The following is a 20,390-nucleotide window of genomic DNA, read 5'->3' on the forward strand; positions in this document are numbered from 1 at the left end:
TTAGGAACTACAGGGAATCTTGGAATTACTATATGATTAATAGCATGCAGGTCTTGTACACATCTCCAGCCCCGATTGTTGGGTTTCTTAACAGGGAAAACTGGAGTATTGAAAAAACCGGTGCAAGGTATTATTAAGCCTTTAGCCGAAAAGTCTTGAATTAGAGGAACAATTCTTTCTTTAGCTTTTCATTTTAAAGGGTATTGAGAAATTTTAGGTAAGGGCTTAAAAAAGATATCTATTTTAATTTTAATTGTTTCAGATGATAGGCCCTGACAAACACGAGTAGTAGTGGCCTATAAACTTTCAGGTACAGAAGAAAGACATTCCATAGAATTGCATATAGTAGGAGAATGACTTTCTTGTGGTGGTAAGCTAAATGCATGTAAATAGCAATAGGCTTCTTCACTTAAAGTATTTCCTATCATGGAGTCTGTTGATTACCTTCAGGTAAATCTAATAGCATTTCTCCCGTTTCTGAAAATTTTATTTGGCAATTCCATTTGGATAACAGATCTCTTCCTAATAAATTTAATGGAGTATCTAAGCTAAGTAAAAATGGGCACATGCACCCATGTTCGTTGCAGCATTGTTCAGCACAGCAAAAAGATGGAAACATTCCAGACATCTGTCAACAGATGAATGGATAAACAAACTGTGGTACATACAATGGAGTATTATGCAGCAATAAAGAACAATGATGAATCTGTGAAGCATCTCATAACATGGATGAATCTGGAGGGCACTATGCTGAGTGAAATAAGTCAATCACGAATGGACAAATATTTTATGAGACCACTACTGTAAAAACTCATGAAATGTTTATACACAAAAAAGAAACAATCTTTGATGGTTATGAGGGAGGAGAGGGGTGGGGATGGAAAAACACTTAATAGACAATAGATAAGTAGTACCTTTGGTGAAGGGTAAGACAGTACACAATACCGGGTAAGCCAGCACAACTTGTACAAGGTAAGGTCATGGAAGCTTCAAAGACACATCCAAACTCCCTGAGGGACTGAATTGCTGGGCTGAGGGCTGTGGGGACCATGGTCTCGGGGAACATCTAGCTCAATTGGCATAACATAGTTTATAAAGAAAATATTCTACACTCTACTTTGGTGAGCAGTATCTGGGGTCTTAAAAGCCTGTGAGCGGCCATCTAGGATACTCCACCGGTCTTACCCCTTAGGGAGCAAGGAAGAATGAAGAAAATTAAAGATACACGTGAAAGATTAGTCCAAAGGATTAATGGACCACATCTATCACAGTCTCCACCAGACTGAGTCCAGTACAACTAGATCGTGCCCAGCTACCACCACTGACTGCTCTGACAGGGATTACAATAGAGGGTCCCAGACAGACCTAGAGAAAAAGTGTAGAAGAAAATTCTGACTCAAAAAGAAAGATCAGACTTGCTGGCCTGACAAAGACTGGAGAAACCCTGAGAGTATTGCCACCAGACACCCTTTCAGCTCAGTAATGAAGTCACTACTGTGGTTCACCCTTCAGCCAAAGAGTGGACAGGCCTATAAAACAAATTGAGGTTAAAGGGGAACACTAGCAAGGACCAGAAGGAAGGAGAGGACAGGAAAGCTGGTAATAGGGAACCCAAGGTTGAGAAGGGAGAGTGTTGGCATGTCATGGGGTTGTTAATCAATGTCATAAAACAGTATGTGTACTAACTGTTGAATGAGAAACTAGTTTGTTCTGTAAACTTTCATCTAAAGTACAATAAAAATAAATTAAAAAATTAATGGGTGAAAGAATAAAAGCACCCATTTGTTTCATAACCTCTGGCCTTTTGAAAATGTACAACATGGTCAAGTTGAAAGAAAACTCCAAAGTTCCCAACAGTAGACGTGATTAGCAATATCTCCAGTTTAATGGTGAAGATTCTGAAGTCCATGAAAGTGAAGTGACTTGTACAAAGTTAGAGAGTAGATCATTCGTATAGCCAAGATTAAAACCCTGAACTAGTTTAGTGTTCTCTCTACCATATATTCAGCCCCTAGGATTCCATAAGAAAAGAGGAAACACAAAAAGAGGAGAAGGAGGATGACAAGGTATCAAAGATAAACTTTCGGGGACTTCAAATTTCAAAAAGAGTTGGCTTTGAAGAAACTCTAGTTAGATAATTGCAAGCAGTATATCTTCATAGTGAAAAAACTAAAAAATAACAAATTCACGTCACGATTGTTCTTCATACTCACTGGGAACCTTCCATTCCTGTCACAGCCTCTGTACAGAAAAGATTTCCTCAAACCCACATTGCCAAAGTTGGGATTATTGCTGATACCTTTTCCTTGTCTCCCCTGATTGTCTTTATTCCCCACAAAGAAGATGTTTCTTAAATTCTCTAGTTTATTTTAAGTTTTAAAAATTTTCTTAGAGGAAATTTTCAACTCAACATCAAAAGAAGTGTACATTAGACACACTTCTCGTTAATAACGGTCATTGCTGGTTGTAATGGTAGACTCTGGAAGTTCAGAATCCTGTGTGAGGCGTGGCCCTGTTCAGCAGCTGTGGGATGAAAAGTATGACATCTTAAGAACTTCTAGAACCCATAGCTTCAGAGCTGATATTTAAGATGGCCAGAGAGCAAAACTTGGCCCCCACCAGCCTGCTCCCCAGACAGACCGGTAGATGTGGTCCCTCTTTAGGGAGCTACCAGCTCTGGCAGGGCTCTTTGAGCCTACGGGAATTGTGTGACTGCTGTGCTCCTGACACCAATCATCTCTGTGAGTCCCCTCTGTGCACATGAGTCTTAGGGGAGATAGTTACTCAGAGGAGAAGAGACTCACATCAATGACATTTCTTTCTTCCAGGGTGACCAGCTCAGAGCCTGGAGGCTCAAGGACTGAAAAATAAATTGAAAGATGCTTCTGGAGATTCCTTGGTCTCCAGGACCCCTTGATACTCCAGGTAGGATATGGTTCCAAAAGGGGGGATGGGAGCAGAGGACATGCAGAGCATTTCTCCAAATCACTCTTCCTCAGTTAGTCTTTCTCAACGTTCTTCCTAAGATAAAAGCTGAGCCCTATCTCTTCATCCTACATAACCAAGTAATAAATCATTCTGGTTCTCTTTCCCATCTTTGGCAAGTGTTATCCACTCCTGCTCTGCTGCCTAACACTTGTGGGGATCAGAGTCTTCAATCATGCCAGAGAGATTAGGAATGGAAAGAAACATAGAGTGTAATTAATGATGGTGAGCCAGATTTTCCTTCCTATAGCTCAGAATTAAAAACAGTTGTCCCATACCAGGTATGCAAGGCTGGTTTAATATCAGAAAAACCATTAATCTAATCCATCACATGAATAAAACAAAAGACAAAAACCACATGATCTTACCAATTGATGCAGAAAAGGCATTTGACAAAGTCCAACACCCATTTATGATAAAAACTCTTGCCAAAATAGGAATTGAAGGAAAATTCCTCAACATAATAAAGGGCATCTATGCAAAGCCAACAGCCAATATCACTCTAAATGGAGAGAACCTGAAAGCATTTCCCATGAGAACGGGAACCAGACAAGGATGCCCTTTATCACCGCTCTTATTCAACATCGTGCTGGAAGTCCTAGCCAGGGCAATTAGGCTAGACAAAGAAATAAAAGGTATCCGGATAGGCAAGGAAGAAGTAAAGCTATCACTATTTGCAGATGACATGATTATATACACAGAAAACCCTAAGGAATCCTCCAGAAAACTACTGAAACTAATAGAAGAGTTTGGCAGAGTCTCTGGTTATAAAATAAACATACAAAAATCACTTGGATTCCTCTACATCAACAAAAAGAACACCGAAGAGGAAATAACCAAATCAATACCATTCACAGTAGCCCCCAAGAAGATAAGATACTTAGGAATAAATCTTACCAAGGATGTAAAAGACCTATACAAAGAAAACTACAAAGCTCTACTACAAGAAATTCAAAAGGACATACTTAAGTGGAAAAACATACCTTGCTCATGGATAGGAAGACTTAACATAGTCAAAATGTCTATTCTACCAAAAGCCATCTATACATTTAACGCACTTCCGATCCAAATTCCAATGTCATATTTTAAGGGGATAGAGAAACAAATCACCAATTTCATATGGAAGGGAAAGAAGCCCCGGATAAGCAAAGCACTACTGAAAAAGAAGAAGAAAGTGGGAGGCCTCACTTTACCTGACTTCAGAACCTATTACACAGCCACAGTAGTCAAAACAGCCTGGTACTGGTACAACAACAGGCACATAGACCAATGGAACAGAATTGAGAACCCAGACATAGATCCATCCACGTATGAGCAGCTGATATTTGACAAAGGACCAGTGTCAATTAATTGGGGAAAAGATAGCCTTTTTAACAAATGGTGCTGGCATAACTGGATATCCATTTGCAAAAAAATGAAACAGGACCCATACCTCACACCATGCACAAAAACTAACTCCAAGTGGATCAAAGACCTAAACATAAAGACTAAAACGATAAAGATCATGGAAGAAAAAATTGGGACAACCTTAGGAGCCCTAATACAAGGCATAAACAGAATACAAAACATTACCAAAAATCATGAAGAGAAACCCGATAACTGGGAGCTTCTAAAAATCAAACACCTATGCTCATCTAAAGACTTCACCAAAAGAGTAAAAAGACCACCTACAGACTGGGAAAGAATTTTCAGCTATGACATCTCCAACCAGCACCTGATCTCTAAAATCTACATGATTCTGTCTAAATTCAACCACAAAAAGACAAACAACCCAATCAAAAAGTGGGCAAAGGATATGAACACACATTTCACTAAAGAAGATATTCAGGCAGCCAACAGATACATGAGAAAATGCTCTCGATCATTAGCCATTGCAGAAATGCAAATTAAAACTACCATGAGATTCCATCTCACACCAGCAAGGCTGGCATTAATCCAAAAAACACAAAATAATAAATGTTGGAGAGGCTGCGGGGAGATTGGAACTCTTATACACTGCTGGTGGGAATGTAAAATGGTACAACCACTTTGGAAATCTATCTGGCATTTTCTTAAAAAGTTAGAAATAGAACTACCATACAACCCAGAAATCCTACTCCTCGGAATATATCCTAGAGATACAAGAGCCTTCATACAAACAGATATATGCATACCCATGTTTATTGCAGCTCTGTTTACAATAGCAAAAAGTTGGAAGCAACCAAGGTGTCCATCAACAGATGAATGGGTAAATAAATTGTGGTATATTCACACAATGGAATACTACGCATCGATAAAGAACAGTGACAAATCTGTGAAACATTTCATACCATGGAGGAACCTGGAAGGCATTATGCTGAGCGAAATTCGTCAGAGGCAAAAGGACAAATATTGTATAAGACCACTATTATAAGATCTTGAGAAATAGTAAACCTGAGAAGAACACATACTTTTGTGTTTACGAGGGGGGGAGGGAGGGAGGGTGGGAGAGGGGTTTTTATTGATTAATCAGTAGATAAGAAATGCTTTAGGTGAAGGGAAAGACAACACTCAATACATGGAAGGTCAGCTCAATTGGACTGGACCAAAAGCAAAGAAGTTTCTGGGATAAAATGAATGCTTCGAAGGTCAGTGGAGCAAGGGCGGGGGTCTGGGGAACATGGTTTGAGGGGACTTCTAAGTCAATTGGCAAAATAATTCTATTATGAAATCATTCTGCATCCCACTTTGAAATGTGGCATCTGGGGTCTTAAATGCTAACAAGCGGCCATCTAAGATGCATCAGTTGGTCTCAACTCACCTGGAGCAAAGGAAAATGAAGAACACCAAGGCCACACGACAACTAAGAGCCCAAGAGACAGAAAGGGCCACATGAACCAGAGACCTACATCATCCTGAGACCAGAAGAACTAGTTGGTGCCCGGCCACAATCGATGACTGCCCTGACAGGGAGCACAGCAGAGGACCCCTGAGGGAGCAGGAGATCAGTGGGATACAGACCCCAAATTCTCATAAAAAGACCAAACTTAATGGTCTGACTGAGACTAGAGGAATCCCGGCGGCCATGGGCCCCAGACCTTCTGTTGGCACAGGACAGGAACCATCCCCGAAGACAACTCATCAGACATGAAAGGGACTGATCAGCGGGTGGGAGAGAGACGCTGATGAAGAGTGAGCTAATTATATCAGGTGGACACTTGAGATTGTGTTGGCAACTCTTGTCTGGAGCAGGGATGGGAGGATAGAGAGAGAGAGAAGCTGGCAAATTTGTCACGAAAGGAGAGACTGAAAGGGCTGACTCAAGAGGGGGAGAGCAAGTGGGAGTAGGGAGTGAGATGTATGTAAACTTATATGTGACAGACTGATTGGATTTGTAAACGTTCACTTGAAGCTTAATAAAAGTTAATTAAAAAAAAAAAAAAACAGTTGTCCCTATCAAAAAATAAAAAAGAAAGAAAACTAAAACTCAGGAAGGCCAGAGCAGGAAGCTCCCAAGGAAACCTGAACCTTCATCCAACAGGAGAAAATTTGGAGAATTTCTCCCCCTACTTGTTTTCAGAGAATAAATGTCTGGAGTGATGGGTAAGAGAAAATCCTTCATCATCTTCTGAGGAGGGGAGAGAGATGGAGGAAGTGAGAAAACTTGAAATCTTTCACTTCTGAATTATACTCAGAGACAGCTAATCAGTAGCCCACTGTCTTATATTTTTAAACTTTAGCTGTTTTCATGTATATCTCCTTTGGTTCAACTTTGTCAAGAGCTTCATGAAGAGAAGTGATAATATCAGTGGCTCTTTTTTAGTAATATCTTGAGATTTATTTCTAATAAAATTGTATATTCACCTAGCTTAAAAAGTTAATAATAAGGGAAGGTATAAAGTGAACAGTATTTATAATATTTCCACATTTTTGAAGAGCCCTTAGAGCAAGAAGCAGAGGCGATTTACCACAGGTTTCAGGGGAAAACTTGACTCAGAGAATTAAGTGAGTTCTCTAAGATGACCACAAGAGAGCTGATAAATGCATCTACTAGCTCAGCTTCTAGGCAGAAGTATTTACAAGCAACTATGAGCACACAGCCTCCTGTTGGAGAATGGACAGGGTGAGGCAAAGGGACCATAAGGCTATTTATTTCACAGCAAAAGTAATGAAAGCAGAATCTAGTTTACCTCTCTCTGCCCCCTCCCACTCACTCCCATCCTGGAACATAAAATAAAAAACAACAAAGATGTATACAGGGAAACGTAAAGCTAATATCTCATGACACTAGTCCTAGGGGTCCAAAAGAACATTTAAATGCACCCCAATCAATTCTCTCTTTCAGACTTTAGCATAGAGGAGATGAAATGTGGTTGTTCTTTGTGGAGAAGAAAATGCCAAAGAGCTGCTAACCTGTGCGCATCCAGGCAGGTTTATAAATGTCCTGGAATAACAATTGGAAGGAATGATGTTAGATACAGGTAATGCTGGCAGCACAAAACCTAGTGATTAAGAAAAGGATGAGGAAAAGAAAAAAAAAAAAAAAGCTCAGGGCAGATTTTCATGTTTGTCCTAGTGGTTTATACATTTTTGTTTATTTGGACAAGGGAGGAGGAAAATGGAGAAAGTAACTTCTCACTTATCGTCTCTGTCCTCTATGTGATTTAGCTCAGTGGATACAGCTGAGTTTTTTGGTTTATTCGCCGTAAAACTCCCTAACTTCAACCATTTCCATGGTTACACTCCCCACTGACCAGTAGTGTCACAGATGTTTGCTATTTGTCACACAGGGAAAGAAATATAAATGAGGGAAAAACAGAAATGTTAAAGAGTAAATCCAACCCTGCCATTCTGAGCCTGGCAAATTGCTGAGACCATAGACATAGAAAGGTCGACAAGGGCCTTGTGAGACATAGATATTGAGTTTACAGTCCCACTGGAAAGATAAACTCATTCACAAGAGAATTAAAAACAAGGTGTCAAGGCAATAGGTGAGCCCAGGAACCAGAAGCCTTGGGTTCCAGTTCCCACATTACCATACACCGGCAAGGTGACCTTCGACAAGTCACCTGCTATCTGGCCTTCAGTCCACTCATTGTAGTTGAGGTCATTGGACTAGAATATTCAAGTACAATTGCTGCTCTGACAATCTGTATGGCCCTCTCTGGAAGGATGATAAGAACTGAAGAATGTAAAAGTCAGTGGACTAGAACAGCTGGAAGCTGTTTTTGTTGTTAGTTGCTCTCGAGTTGATTCTGACTCATGGCGACCAAATGTGTGCAGAGTAAAACTGTGCTCCATAGAGTTTTCAAAGCTGTGAACTTTGGAAGTAAAATTGCCTGGGCTATCTTCCAAGGAGCCTGTGGGTGGGTTCAACTGCCCACCTTTCAGCTAGTAGTCGAGTGCTTTAACTATTTGCACCAGCTAGGGACCTCAAAACAGTTGGATAAGGATTCGTGAATGAGCCAAGAAGGATGGTTGCTATCTTACAAAACAGAAGGATGCCAAGTATTAGCAAATGTACTGAGGCAGGAAGGAGCCTGGAGGATCAGTGCATAATTAGAAAAGCTGCCTGAACCAATGCCAACCATTAGATTCTTGGAATGTTAAATATGTTCAGGAATTAATGAAATATAGAGTTTACTAAGAAATCTCAATGTATGAAAATGGAACAGTTTTATTTTTATGGTAATTGCTGCAAACTATGTTCTATTGACACCCTCCCTTTCCCATTAATGACCCTCAGTCAGATTTCCTAATTTGTTAGTCACTTTTAGCTTTTAAAAGTGCTCTGGTTATTAAGACTGTTTACTTTTGTCCTTTTTTTTTTAATTCAGATGTGATTTTTAAACTTCGATCATATTTTCACTTCAAGGTTCTTTTATTAGTACTAGATTTGGTCCAGTAGCTTCCCCTTCTGATTTGGGGGAGGTGAAGAGAATATACTGGCAGTGTTGTATCTTCTTGGTTGTGGTAGCTTCTGCTCTAGCTCTTCATGTGATTAATTTAGACAGGTGGTGACCAGGTCCCCTAAGCCTTGGCCACCAACTCAGCTTCATCTTCCATTTGACCTCCAGCTAGTGACCTCAGATGGAATTCCTGATGCCCAAGACTCTGCTCTATGATCTAGTGTAGCCCCTAACATCATCTGCCTCCCACGACCCTAACTCTGGGGACTGTACCCATGAGTAGGGTCTATCTTCCATACTCCTGGGAAAGAAGTAACTCAGAAAGCAGGGTATGTTCCTTCTCCATCTGGTTGCCACACCACATCATCTCTCCGAAACCTCCTCCCCTAACTCTTCCAGTATGCTGCTGGCCAGCAAGCCCAGTAGCTTAGTGGGCATCTGGCTAGGAAACCAGAAGTCAGTCCCCCTCTCTCTGCAGGCACTTGTCTTTCTCTTGGCTTCCAGGAAGAAAATCAATTGCCAACACACACTCTTACCATATCAAAAGGCCAAGGATGGAGAGAGCTGGTCTTCACAAACCTCCCCCACTCCTCGCAGCCCTCCTCTAACAATAATTGGGGCTAGAGAGGGTGGAGAGATAGTTCTCCTTCTACTAATGCAACACCTGTCAGCAATCCCTGCTGGAAGGTAGCAGGACCCCATAGAAAGTTTGGGTTTATAGTATTTTGGGGGAAACAGGAAAAATTCCATTGATAAACCCGAAACTACACTTTTACAGTTAGATGCTATACAGGGTCTGTAAAGGAATGCTAAGCAATGGAATTGGAACTTAATAATTTACATATAGATATAAACAAATATCTTATAGGAATCATTGTACCTTAAGTAGAGGAATGATGGGATGAAAGTGTGTCCAAAAATATCCATCTGGCAGGGAATGCAAGACACTTTGTAGGTGGTAGAAACTGGATAGCAGTTAAGACGCAGCTTCAGTGATATGTCAATTAATTCCTTCACTCAACACTTGATTTTTACTGCTCCATATTCTGGGTGAGTGCCTGGGTGGTAAAAACGGGTAAGCACGCAACTTGACACAGTGGCTGCAACAATGACCTCAAGCATAACAACGATTGTTAAGGATGGCGCAGGATCAAGCAGTGTTTTGTTCTGTTGTGCATAGGCTCACTATGAGTCGGAACCAGCTCGACAGCACCTAACAACAACTAACCGAAAGGTGGGTGCTTCAACGCCATACAGAGATGCCTTGGAAGAAAGCCTAGTGATCTGCTTACAAAAGGTTGTGAAAACCCGATGGAGCAATTCTACTCTGCAACACATGGAGTCATCATGAGTCGGAATCATCTCAAGAGCAACTGTTTCTGGGTTTTTTTTTTTTTAATCTTCCAGGAGGTACTCCAGGCTTTGAATATAGGCTTTGAGAATATGACCATGAAAAACATACAGCTTCTACCTTTAAGGAGCTTAAGTCTAATAGTAGAAACATAGATATAAACGAATATCTTGTGAACCACTGTGATAAACGTCAAAAACATGGAATAAACAAAGTGCTATAGAGATTTTATAGAGAAGCTTGAAGGATGAAGCATGTAACTGTCAGGAAGCAGAGAAAGGCTTCACAGAGGAGGTAAAATTCAACCCGAGTCTTGGTGGATATGTTGGAGTTATTAGGTAGGATAGGGTACAATGTTTACAAAAAGATAGAGGCATGAAATGAAAACTGGAGTTCATATTGCCAGTTACCAGGCTTGATGTGGGGTGTAAAGATTCATGAGACTGAAAAGGTAGGTTGGATCTAGATTATGAGTAATCGTATATGTTCTACTAAGAAGTCTGGACCTTGTAGTCTAGGCAATCTCATTTATAGAAACGTCAGGGTCCTTGGAGTCATAAAGATCTCAGTTTGAGTCATTGCTCCACGTTTTACTAAATAACATCTCTGAATCTCAATTCTTCATCTGTGTCATGAAGGTAATAGTACCTACCTTGTGGGATTGTCATGAAGATTAGATAAGAAAGGTGTAATATATATTATACATATACATAAAATAATTAATGTAAAGTTCCAGAAATTCCTCTGTTATTTTTCAATAATATAGAATCAATAGAAAATTTTAAACATAGGAAGAGCATGAAAAAATACAAAGACTCATAACTGTGTACAAATGAGGCCGACTAGTTTCAGGGAGCTATTATTACATTAGCCAAAGTAAATTATGATTAGGATTTATTTTAAACTATTTTTTTTTATGGTAATAGGAGTAGAGAAGAGGAACCTAACTGTGAAATTTTTCTGACATAAAGCAAGCAGAATTTTTCAAACGATTGGAGCAGGGGGCACAGGGAAGGAGAGAGAGGAAGAAGTTATCAAACATGAGTCTACATTCCTATCGTGGGGAACTTTTGGGTGCTGGCACCATTAGCCAAGGAGATGGTACTAAGTTTTAGACCAGGGTGGTGATGGGAGAATGGAAAGTAAAGGATGAACAATTAAGATTTTTTTTCTTATGGCTTCAAGTGTGTATTGCAAGCACGTGTAAGCACATAGAGACAACTAAAATAGCCTGTAAATAAACACTCCAAAGTATAAGTAATGTTTATCACTAAATGGAAGAATTTCAGGTGATTCTTGTTTTTCATTTTAATACTAATCAAATTTTCTCAACTAACAACATATATATGACACCAAAATAAAATGTTTTAATAGAAAAATTTTTAATATTTTTATATTAAAGATGTGTTTATTATATATAATAAATCTTTATATATAGGTTGTATTTATTATAAAAATTTGTAAATATAGAAATGTACAGTTTTTTAAAAATCACTGGTAATTTGACTCTTGAGAACATATACCAGATCATACCGAATAAAGGTTTTGTAGCATACCTTTTCTTCACTTTACATTTTGTCAAAGCAATTTCCCCTGCATTTTAATGTATAGTATATTAATTTTACTCCTAGTGACAAATATTTTTAATATTTCCTTTTTAGAGACACATCCAAGAATGAAAGATTCAAGAATTGGAAATCTGTGTAAAACTCATGTCCTGATAAAATCAACACTGTCATCTTTATCCATCCTAGTGTTAAATTTTTACCCTCAAGGCCTGAGTTTCGTCTGAGGCTTGCTTTTCTGGTCAATTTGAGTTTAAATACAGGTTTATAACAACGTATTCTAACTTCGAAAGATCCTAAACCATCCAAAACTTCTCACCCGGGATTCTAAATTCACCCATTCATTCTAAACTGTGCTCTCCTCCTGAATCTCCCATTGGGCAAGAGAGCTCTTACTCTGCCTCTGATACCCAGAATCCGTAAGTCTCTGTGAAGTGCCTCTGTCCCCTGCTGTCCTGACAGCTGTACAAAGGGAGACAAACACGTATTGCATCCCTACCACTGAGAGCTGATGGCATAAGACAGAGCCATTGACTCAGAGTCCTGTGTACAGGACAGGCAGAGAAAAAAGCAATAGGATTTCATATCTCCTCCAAGTCCAAAATGGGTCCCTAGGTGGCACAGTTTGTGCTTGACTGCTATTCAATCCAAACCTACCAGAGGTATCACAGAAGATAGGCCTGGAGATCTCTCCTTAAGACTGTGGTTAGTTGCCACTGAGTCAGTTCCAACTTACAGCAACCTCATATGTTACAGCCAAGAAAACCCCATAGAGCAGTTGTATTCTGTAACACATGGGGTCACTATGTGTTAGAATCAACTCAATGGCAACTAACGACAAACAACAACCAAGTTCAAAGGTTAAAGAAACTTAGAGTCAGAGAACACACAAGGGCACACCCTAAATAGTCCTTAGAGATGCTAGGTAGAATCACAAATTGCTATTTTTGAGGTGAAAAAAAAAAGTTAAATACCAACAATTTCACCTATGGTTCAACCTGTACAACCTATGATATATGTTCAGTCTAGCAGGAGCCATTGATGCCAAGCTCTCCGCTCTAAACTATCTGATGAGACATCTGGGAAATGTGGCATTTCAGGATCTATTCAAATGAGAAAAGAGAGACAACCTTGGATATTTGGTATCCTATTTAAAAAGAAAAGAAAGAAAGAGAATTCTTTGCTTTGGAGAAGCTGAGAAGCAGCCAAGGAGTAAGTTAAAGGAAACACTAAAAGTGTGTGTATTTCTAAAATGGTGAGCTAGGGCTAGGAACATGACCACATAACTGAGGGTATCTCAAGATCTTTCACCCACTCCTCTACTCGCCACATTAAACCACCTGGCTGAATGGAGAGATTTAATCGCACCCTTGTCACTGAATTTGTCTTCCTGAGATTTTCTAACTCCCCACGTCTCCAGCTGCTCTTCTTCTCCCTCTTCCTCCTGGTCTATGTCTCATCCCTGGTGGGTAATGCACTCAGAGTGCTCATTGTGGCCCTGGATGGGTGCCTCCACACTCCCATGTACTTCTTCATTAGCAACCTCTCCCTGGTAGAGTTCTGGTACACCACAGTCACTATACCCAAGATGTTAGCTAATTTTCTCAGTCCCCAAGGGGTCATCTCAGTTCCCAGCTGCATCACCCAATACTACTTCTTCTCCTTGGCTGCCACCAAGCTCTTCATCCTCACCACCATGGCCTTTGACCGCTATGCTGCCATCTGCCGCCCACTCCACTACCCACTGCTGCTCAGCTCCCAAACTTGTGGGACTCTGGCTGGGGTCTGCTGGTCCATGGGATTTCTCTGCCCCATGTTCCCCTCATTTCTCCTTACACAAATCTCTTTCTGCACCCCCAACCAGATTAACCACTTCTTCTGTGATGCTGATCAGATTTTTCGTCTTTCCTGCACAGACACATATGCCATCCAAGCAGTAGGCTATGCTTTCAGCACTGTCATTATCCTAGGAGCCCTGGTCTTTACCATGGTTTCCTATGCCCAAATTCTGGCCACAATTCTAGCCATGACCTCAGCTGCTGCCCAACGCAAGACCTTCTCCACTTGCACAGCCCACCTTTCTGTGGTCACCATGTACTTTGGCACTCTCATATTCATGTATATCCGCCCAGCAGTGAAATATGAGTCAAATATCAACAAAATTGTTGCCATCTTCTACTCAGTCATTACCCCACTTCTCAATCCTCTCATCTATATGCTCCGCAAAAAGGATGTCAAGGGGGCTCTGAAGGTGTTGTCATTCCGGATCCAAAGAGCCTGCCACCCAAGCAGGGGCCTTCAGTGATGGTCCCACATGAGAAGCCAGAAGAAACTAGTGGAATATCAAAATGGAAAATCACCTTTAATCATTGCTTTTTGCCTGTGCAGTGTAGCTTTGTGTGTGTGTGTGTGTGCGCGCACGCATGCCCACTTGTGTGTGCAAATTACTCCTTAGATACATGATATTATTTGTTTCTGTGTGTGTGTATATGTGTGTGTGTGGTGAATACATAGGTTAAAAAAAAATTGCCATTTCCACAATCTTCACAGGTACAGTTCAATGACATTTACGTTCGTCATTTTGTTCAAAGGTTTACCTGATCCTTTCCTGAATTTTTTCATTACCCTTAACAGGAGCTCAGTGTCTCCTAAGCCCTGTGTCTTCCAGCAATAAGTTCATATTTTTTTATTTTAAATTTATTTTTCAAAATGATACATAATCTTGATGTGGTTATCTATGGCACATTTTAAGTGAAAGACTTGATTCTCCTTCCACCTGATATGTTCATGAGCTTCCTGTTCCTACAGTTGTTCAGCTTTTGCTAAAGGAAAAGGGGTGGATAACTTCCTGTTAATATCGCTGTAGGGAAATGGCTCAGGCTTTGTATTCCATGCATCTGGATGAGATATTCAGCTCTGCCTCTTACTAGCATCACTTGGGTAGGTCGGTAAGCCAATGAAAGCTCTGCATAGGTAACCATAAGGCAATAGAACATTTTAACCTCCCTCAGAGTTTATTCTGAAGTTCTGTTGACTTAATAACATGTAAAACACCAGCAAAAATACCATGTAAAGGACTAAAAAATAAAATAAATGCTTTATTTTATTATATTAGCTTCCTTCAACCATAATTACAAAGGTCGGACTTCTGCCAAAAGACTTTTCTTTTTTACAAAATGCAATATTTTTTCTGATTATAAAGACAATGCATCCATTGCAAAGTATTCAAACAATACAGATTGCATGCTATAGAAAATAAGAGTCCCATCCTCCAACTTCACCAGGAAAACTTAATTTTTCAGTAGCATCCATAATGGTGACTGCAGCAACTTGAATTGAAAGATGCTTTTCATTCATATAGTTGAAAATAAGGCAAACCTGGGGGAGGGGGGAGCTATATTTCAAAGTGTTCCAAAAGTGGAACATTCATAAAAATTAGACTTATCCTTCTGAAAGCCAGAAAATTTCTACATGGTAGACCAGTACTTCATATTATGCCCTCATTTCTTGAAAAAATCTTTTTTTCTTTTTTTAAGTGCAATGACATATAGCCCTGCCTCTGACAAAGCTGATGACTATCGTGGGTGCTAAAAGGACTCCTTTCAGGGCTGTTGGAAGTGTCTGTGTTGTGAGAGCTGTCAAGTGCTATCAGTGACAAGAATGTGGGAGCTTTATCTATCATTCAAGTAAATACAGCCAGAATGTTCCCTAAAGGTTAGGATGGTTTGACTTTGTCTTGCTTACTTTGGACATGTCATCAGGAAAAACCAGTAGCTAATAAGGACATCAGAGTCCTGGTGACATGGTGGTTAAGAGCTCAGCTGCTAACCAAAAGGTCAGCAGTTCAAATCCACCAGTCACTCCTTGAATGCCCTATAGGGCAGCTCAACTCTGTCCTATAGGGTCACTATGAGTCAGAACCGACTCGACGTCACCTAACAGCAACAGCAATAAGGACATCATGGTCGGTAAAGTAGCGAGTCTGCAAAAACGAAGGAAACCCTCAAGGAGATGGACTGATACATAGCTTGCAAAAGTGTGCTCAAGCATACCAATGATCATGAGAATGGCTCAGGACTGGGCAGCATACAGTTCTGTTATACACAAGGCAACTAACAACAACAACATCAAAACCAGATGCATCACCAAACATCGAAGGAACTACCCCCAGAGTATAAAGTTTTTTTTTTCCCAAAGTTTTGTTTGAAGGAAAAAAAAAAAAAAAAGGTTTACCATTTCCAAGACATGAACAGTCTTTGTAGTTTCCAAAGAGAACTCATAAAATAAGAGTGCTCTGATGGCATCAGCATGAGCAGAGCAAACAAAAGCTGCTGCATTGAGAGGTGTCTGCGGATTCATTCTGTTGTACACCAAAGAGAAATGGCAATGATTACTTCAAAATGCTTACAAAAAAATATCATCTACTCTAGAATATATCACGTCTTTAACAAAGAAATAACTTCCAGTTTTTCATATGGTTCAGCCCACAAAACAGCTGACCCTTTCCAAGGTACATGGCTTCACTAAGCTCCCTGTAACTCAAGCTTCTTCAGTTTGGCTATCTGGGAAGCAACTGTATAAAAGAAGGCCAAACCCATTGCCTCAAGTCAATTCCAACTCATAGTGACCCTTAGGACAGAGCAGAACTGCTCCATAGGGTTTCCAAGTTGCAGCTGGTGGTTTCGAACTGCTGAGCTTTTTGGTTAGCAGCAAAGCTCTTAACCACTGTCTTGGCAAATTCAAGGCTGTGTGGTAAGTGTCCCAACTTTTTCAAGTAGGCTTCTCTTACGAGACGAAAACAAAAACCCAGACATTGTTTTGACCCATTTTCAGAATAAGCAGATTTGAGATGCTCTTTCAGTTTGCTTGCTTTCATATTTCTAAGAATTTTTCCACACTAAAAATACTGACTTTTGTATCCCATCATGTTTAATCCAAGTGACACTCTAAAATACATAGTTTTCATCACACTTTCTTATATTTGACATTTCGACTTAATTGGGTCTACAAAATGTAAAATAAATAAAGCTAAAGTGAAATATTTTATTCAATTGACATTTTTTAGAAAACAAATTTTGCATAGTTTTAAAGAAATTTATATATCTACATAGAAATACTCAAATTGTACATTGATTTTAAAGATATAAAAATTTTTAAATGTCTTTTTTAAATAAATTTAAATATCTTATTTTAAAATAAAACATTTTTTTAATTATGACAATTAGGCAAAATAAAACTGTTTTTTTCATTTGGTCAAAGCTTAAAGTTTTTTACCTTAACCTGGAAAAAGACACCAGGTTAGTTCAGGTGTAGTAGTTTAGGCAGTAGTTTAAGAGCGGTGACCTGCCTGAAATTCAACTTTTGTTGTACACGGAGTTTCATGGCCTTCTGTGCTTCCCTAGAAATAACAGTTGTCATTCCTGATATTCTGTTTTCTCATGAAGTTATCCTTTAAGTACTCAGTATTTTCACGAAATAATTATTTAAGAAGATCCCTTGGTATCAGTGGAGTAGCAAGCCTGCGGCAGTGAAAACAGTCCGCCCCAGGTGCAGGAAATAAGGAAGTGAATTGTCTATGGAGAATTTCAAAACAATAATAAAACCAATAAAGTCACCTGCTTTTTATTATTACCATGTGTAGGCAATTCTAAAGAATGTTGGTGATTAAAAAAACTCTTCTCCACCCTAAAAATTTTTTGTTGTTTTTGTTGATCTAAATTCTAAACAATTGCTGCAGTTACTGTTGAGTTTTTTAATAAAGCTTCTGTAACCTGGGTAAGCTTAAGGTTGGCACATTTTTATTACTTAATCCTTAATAAACACTGTAGCCTCAGTCAGCCAATTGCCATCAAGTCAGTTCCAACTCATAGCAACCCTATAGGACAGAGTATAATTGCCCTGTAGAGTTTCCAAGGAACAGCTGGTGGATTTGAACTGTCAACTTTTTGGTTAGCAGCTGTAGTTCTTAACCACTATACCACCATGGCTCCTACTGCTAATATTACTGTGGTTGGTTGCCAAATTCTACATGGAAGTTAATTCAGAGAACTTGTTACATATATATAATTGGTGCCTGACAGGCTCCACTGCCACCTTAGTTTAGATGAATTTTGTAACAATTTGGAATCTCCAGTTCATTTTGGGATTACGTTTTGTTTCTCTAACCCCTGTAGTACTAAATATGCCCTACACAATAAATTCAAATGATAGTATAGCTATTTTAAGACAAAGAAACAGAACTTAACTCTCTTCAGTTTCATTCTCTGTGGCCACTTGATTTCTTACTTTCGTTAAAATTTAAATTAACGAAACAATGTGAAGTGTGAGGAGTAAGTTTTTTTTGTTTGGTAAGTACATTTGGTTCCTACGTGAAACATTTTACTGAATAATACATTTAAAATTGAAATTTATTCTTTTTAATTGTTCTTTTTTAATTTTGTTTAAACTGAAATGTAATTATTCATTACTGCAACAAACCAACATGTAAGTTTATTTCCTTTTTTCCAAAAATACATTAATATAATTTTAAAATATTATTTCTTACTCTCTTCCTTTTTAGTGCTGTAATATTTATTTTATTTTTTATAAAGTTTTATTTGACATGAATACATATTCACAGTTCAATAAGAGAAGATTTCCACTTCCTGAATTTCCTTGCTGGTCATTATTATTATTTACTTCATCTCATAATTATTACTAAAAAATAATTTTGTCATAGGAGGCATATAAAAGAATTATCCATGCTAGGTACACCACTGACTTGCTCAGTTGTCTGTGTATGCAAGGCTTTACTGCATCCAAAGACAGCATCCAAAAAAAGAATACAAGAGAAAAACAAATAAATAAAAGAACCATGCTACATACAGAATTTATAGCACTGCAGAAACCCATATCCCTGTGCCATATATTAACAAAATAAAATGTTCCTTTAAAGAGTTCTCTCTACCATTAGAAGTATTTGAACTTACCTGACACACTGTACAGCTCAGGTACCTATTCACATTATAAAAGGCTGCATCACCTTAACACACGTTAAGGATTCTCATTTGAACTCTCTGGTTTTTCAAAACTTTAATGAACAGTAAAATTACTCACTTCCATCCACATACTGATCAACAAACAATCCTCAACAAGAACGCTGTAAAGCAGCATAGCTGATTCATCCACAATGTAGCATCACCCTTGGGTGGCTGAGCAACCACTAGGGGCAGCGTTTCCTGACAGCTGGCCAGCTTTGTCTACACTCAACAGCAGACCCAACGACTGCTACAATTCTTGAAGTAATAACGAACATAAACAGTTTAGATATCTAAAACAACTCTAATGCAATATGAAGATTGTACACACATTTCTTACTGACGACAAAGTCACAGGTACTGCTAAACCACTACGATTCGTTGCCAAATTAATGATTTAGGGAATCACTAAATTTAAATAACAACGATGTAATTTTCCCCACTCAAGCTCATGAACCTTAGATCTTTCTTACAATGAAGTGTGAGAGCAGAGAAACCATGATTTCTGTCAAATTATTAAGGCATACATTGTCTCGATAATCTGACAGAAACCAAAAACCAAAACCAAACCCAGTGCCGTCGAGTTGATTCCGACTCCTAGCGACCCTATAGGACAGAGTAGAACTGCCCCATAGAGTTTCCAAGGAGCACCTGGCGGATTCGAACTGCCGACCCTGGCTTCAAATTCCAGATTTGCCACTTATTAGTTGTATTAATTTCTCCAAGTGCCTTAATCTCAATTTTCTCATTTTAAAATAGGGCTACAGTAGTATCTTTTTGGGTTGTTGTGAGAAGTAAATGATAAAAAAAAAAGTTTTAAAGCACATAGCACATTCTAGTCTGGCACAGAGCAATCACTCAAATATTCACTAGAATAATCCCTTTTGATCTGAAATTAGTCGGTGAAATGTCACAAAACAAGCTTTGAAAGAGGCCCATAGTAAAATTAATTAGTACAAAGACATATCCACAGAAAAATTAGAGAACAAAATGCTGGAGATGCTGAGCCACTCAAAGGTCTGAGAGGGCGCATGGGCTGCGATTGCAGCTCACCACTGCCATCCTGTGGCAGCAGGCTTACACTACTGCAGCTTCCTGATGAATGGGACCTACAGGTGATGTTTTGTGATCTATTTTATTTTTTGCTTGTAGCACCTTTTGCAGTTAAAAAAAAAAAAAAAAACTTTAATAATTAAAATATAACTTACTTTAATTCAGCCTAATAAGTATAAAACCAAATACGTTGCTGTCGAGTTGATTCTGACTAAAGCTTTATTATGCATGATAACAGGCAAACCTGGAGGGAAAAAAAAAAAACAGATTAGAGTTGTTCACCCTGCATACACTTGTATAATTATTTATAATATGGGTAAAGAAATATGCCTCAATTTATGCCACAAATGGGTGCTATCTGAGAGAAACAACTGGTTGTCTAAGATCAAAAGAAGAAAGGAGCTAACTAACGTTAACTGAGCATTTACTCTGACAAATGGTTCGTGTGTATCATTCATTCTTCACTGTAACTCAATACACTTCACTTTTACACCTGAGTAAACTGGGTCTCTAGGAGTTTCAATAAGTGCCCAAGGTAAAAGGAGCTACAAAG

General features: G+C 39.0%; 2 protein-coding genes across 2 annotated transcripts in view; one reads left to right on the plus strand and one right to left on the minus strand.

Annotated features, from left to right (window-relative positions):
• Positions 1-20,082, minus strand: part of LOC126075492 (olfactory receptor 5V1-like) — a 218,902-nt gene extending 198,820 nt beyond the window's left edge. Inside the window, exons 1-3 of the mRNA XM_049883341.1 lie at positions 19,993-20,082; positions 16,002-16,128; positions 9,733-9,910 (exon numbers count right to left, since the gene is read on the minus strand). The gene's annotated coding sequence lies outside the window, so the exon portion shown is untranslated. The remainder of the gene's footprint in view (positions 1-9,732; positions 9,911-16,001; positions 16,129-19,992) is intronic.
• Positions 13,117-14,073, plus strand: LOC126066294 (olfactory receptor 6N2-like). The gene has a single exon (XM_049867260.1). The coding sequence runs from the start codon at positions 13,117-13,119 to the stop codon at positions 14,071-14,073; it is 957 nt and encodes a 318-aa protein (XP_049723217.1).
• Positions 20,083-20,390: the final 308 nt, after the last annotated feature.

Source organism: Elephas maximus, chromosome 1, assembly GCF_024166365.1.
Source record: "Elephas maximus indicus isolate mEleMax1 chromosome 1, mEleMax1 primary haplotype, whole genome shotgun sequence".
Lineage (NCBI taxonomy): Eukaryota > Metazoa > Chordata > Mammalia > Proboscidea > Elephantidae > Elephas > Elephas maximus.

Bases quoted from the DNA above. Each gene is read 5' to 3' on its own strand.
- LOC126066294 (XM_049867260.1), top strand. From the start codon at position 13,117: ATGGAGAGATTTAATCGCACCCTTGTCACTGAATTTGTCTTCCTGAGA.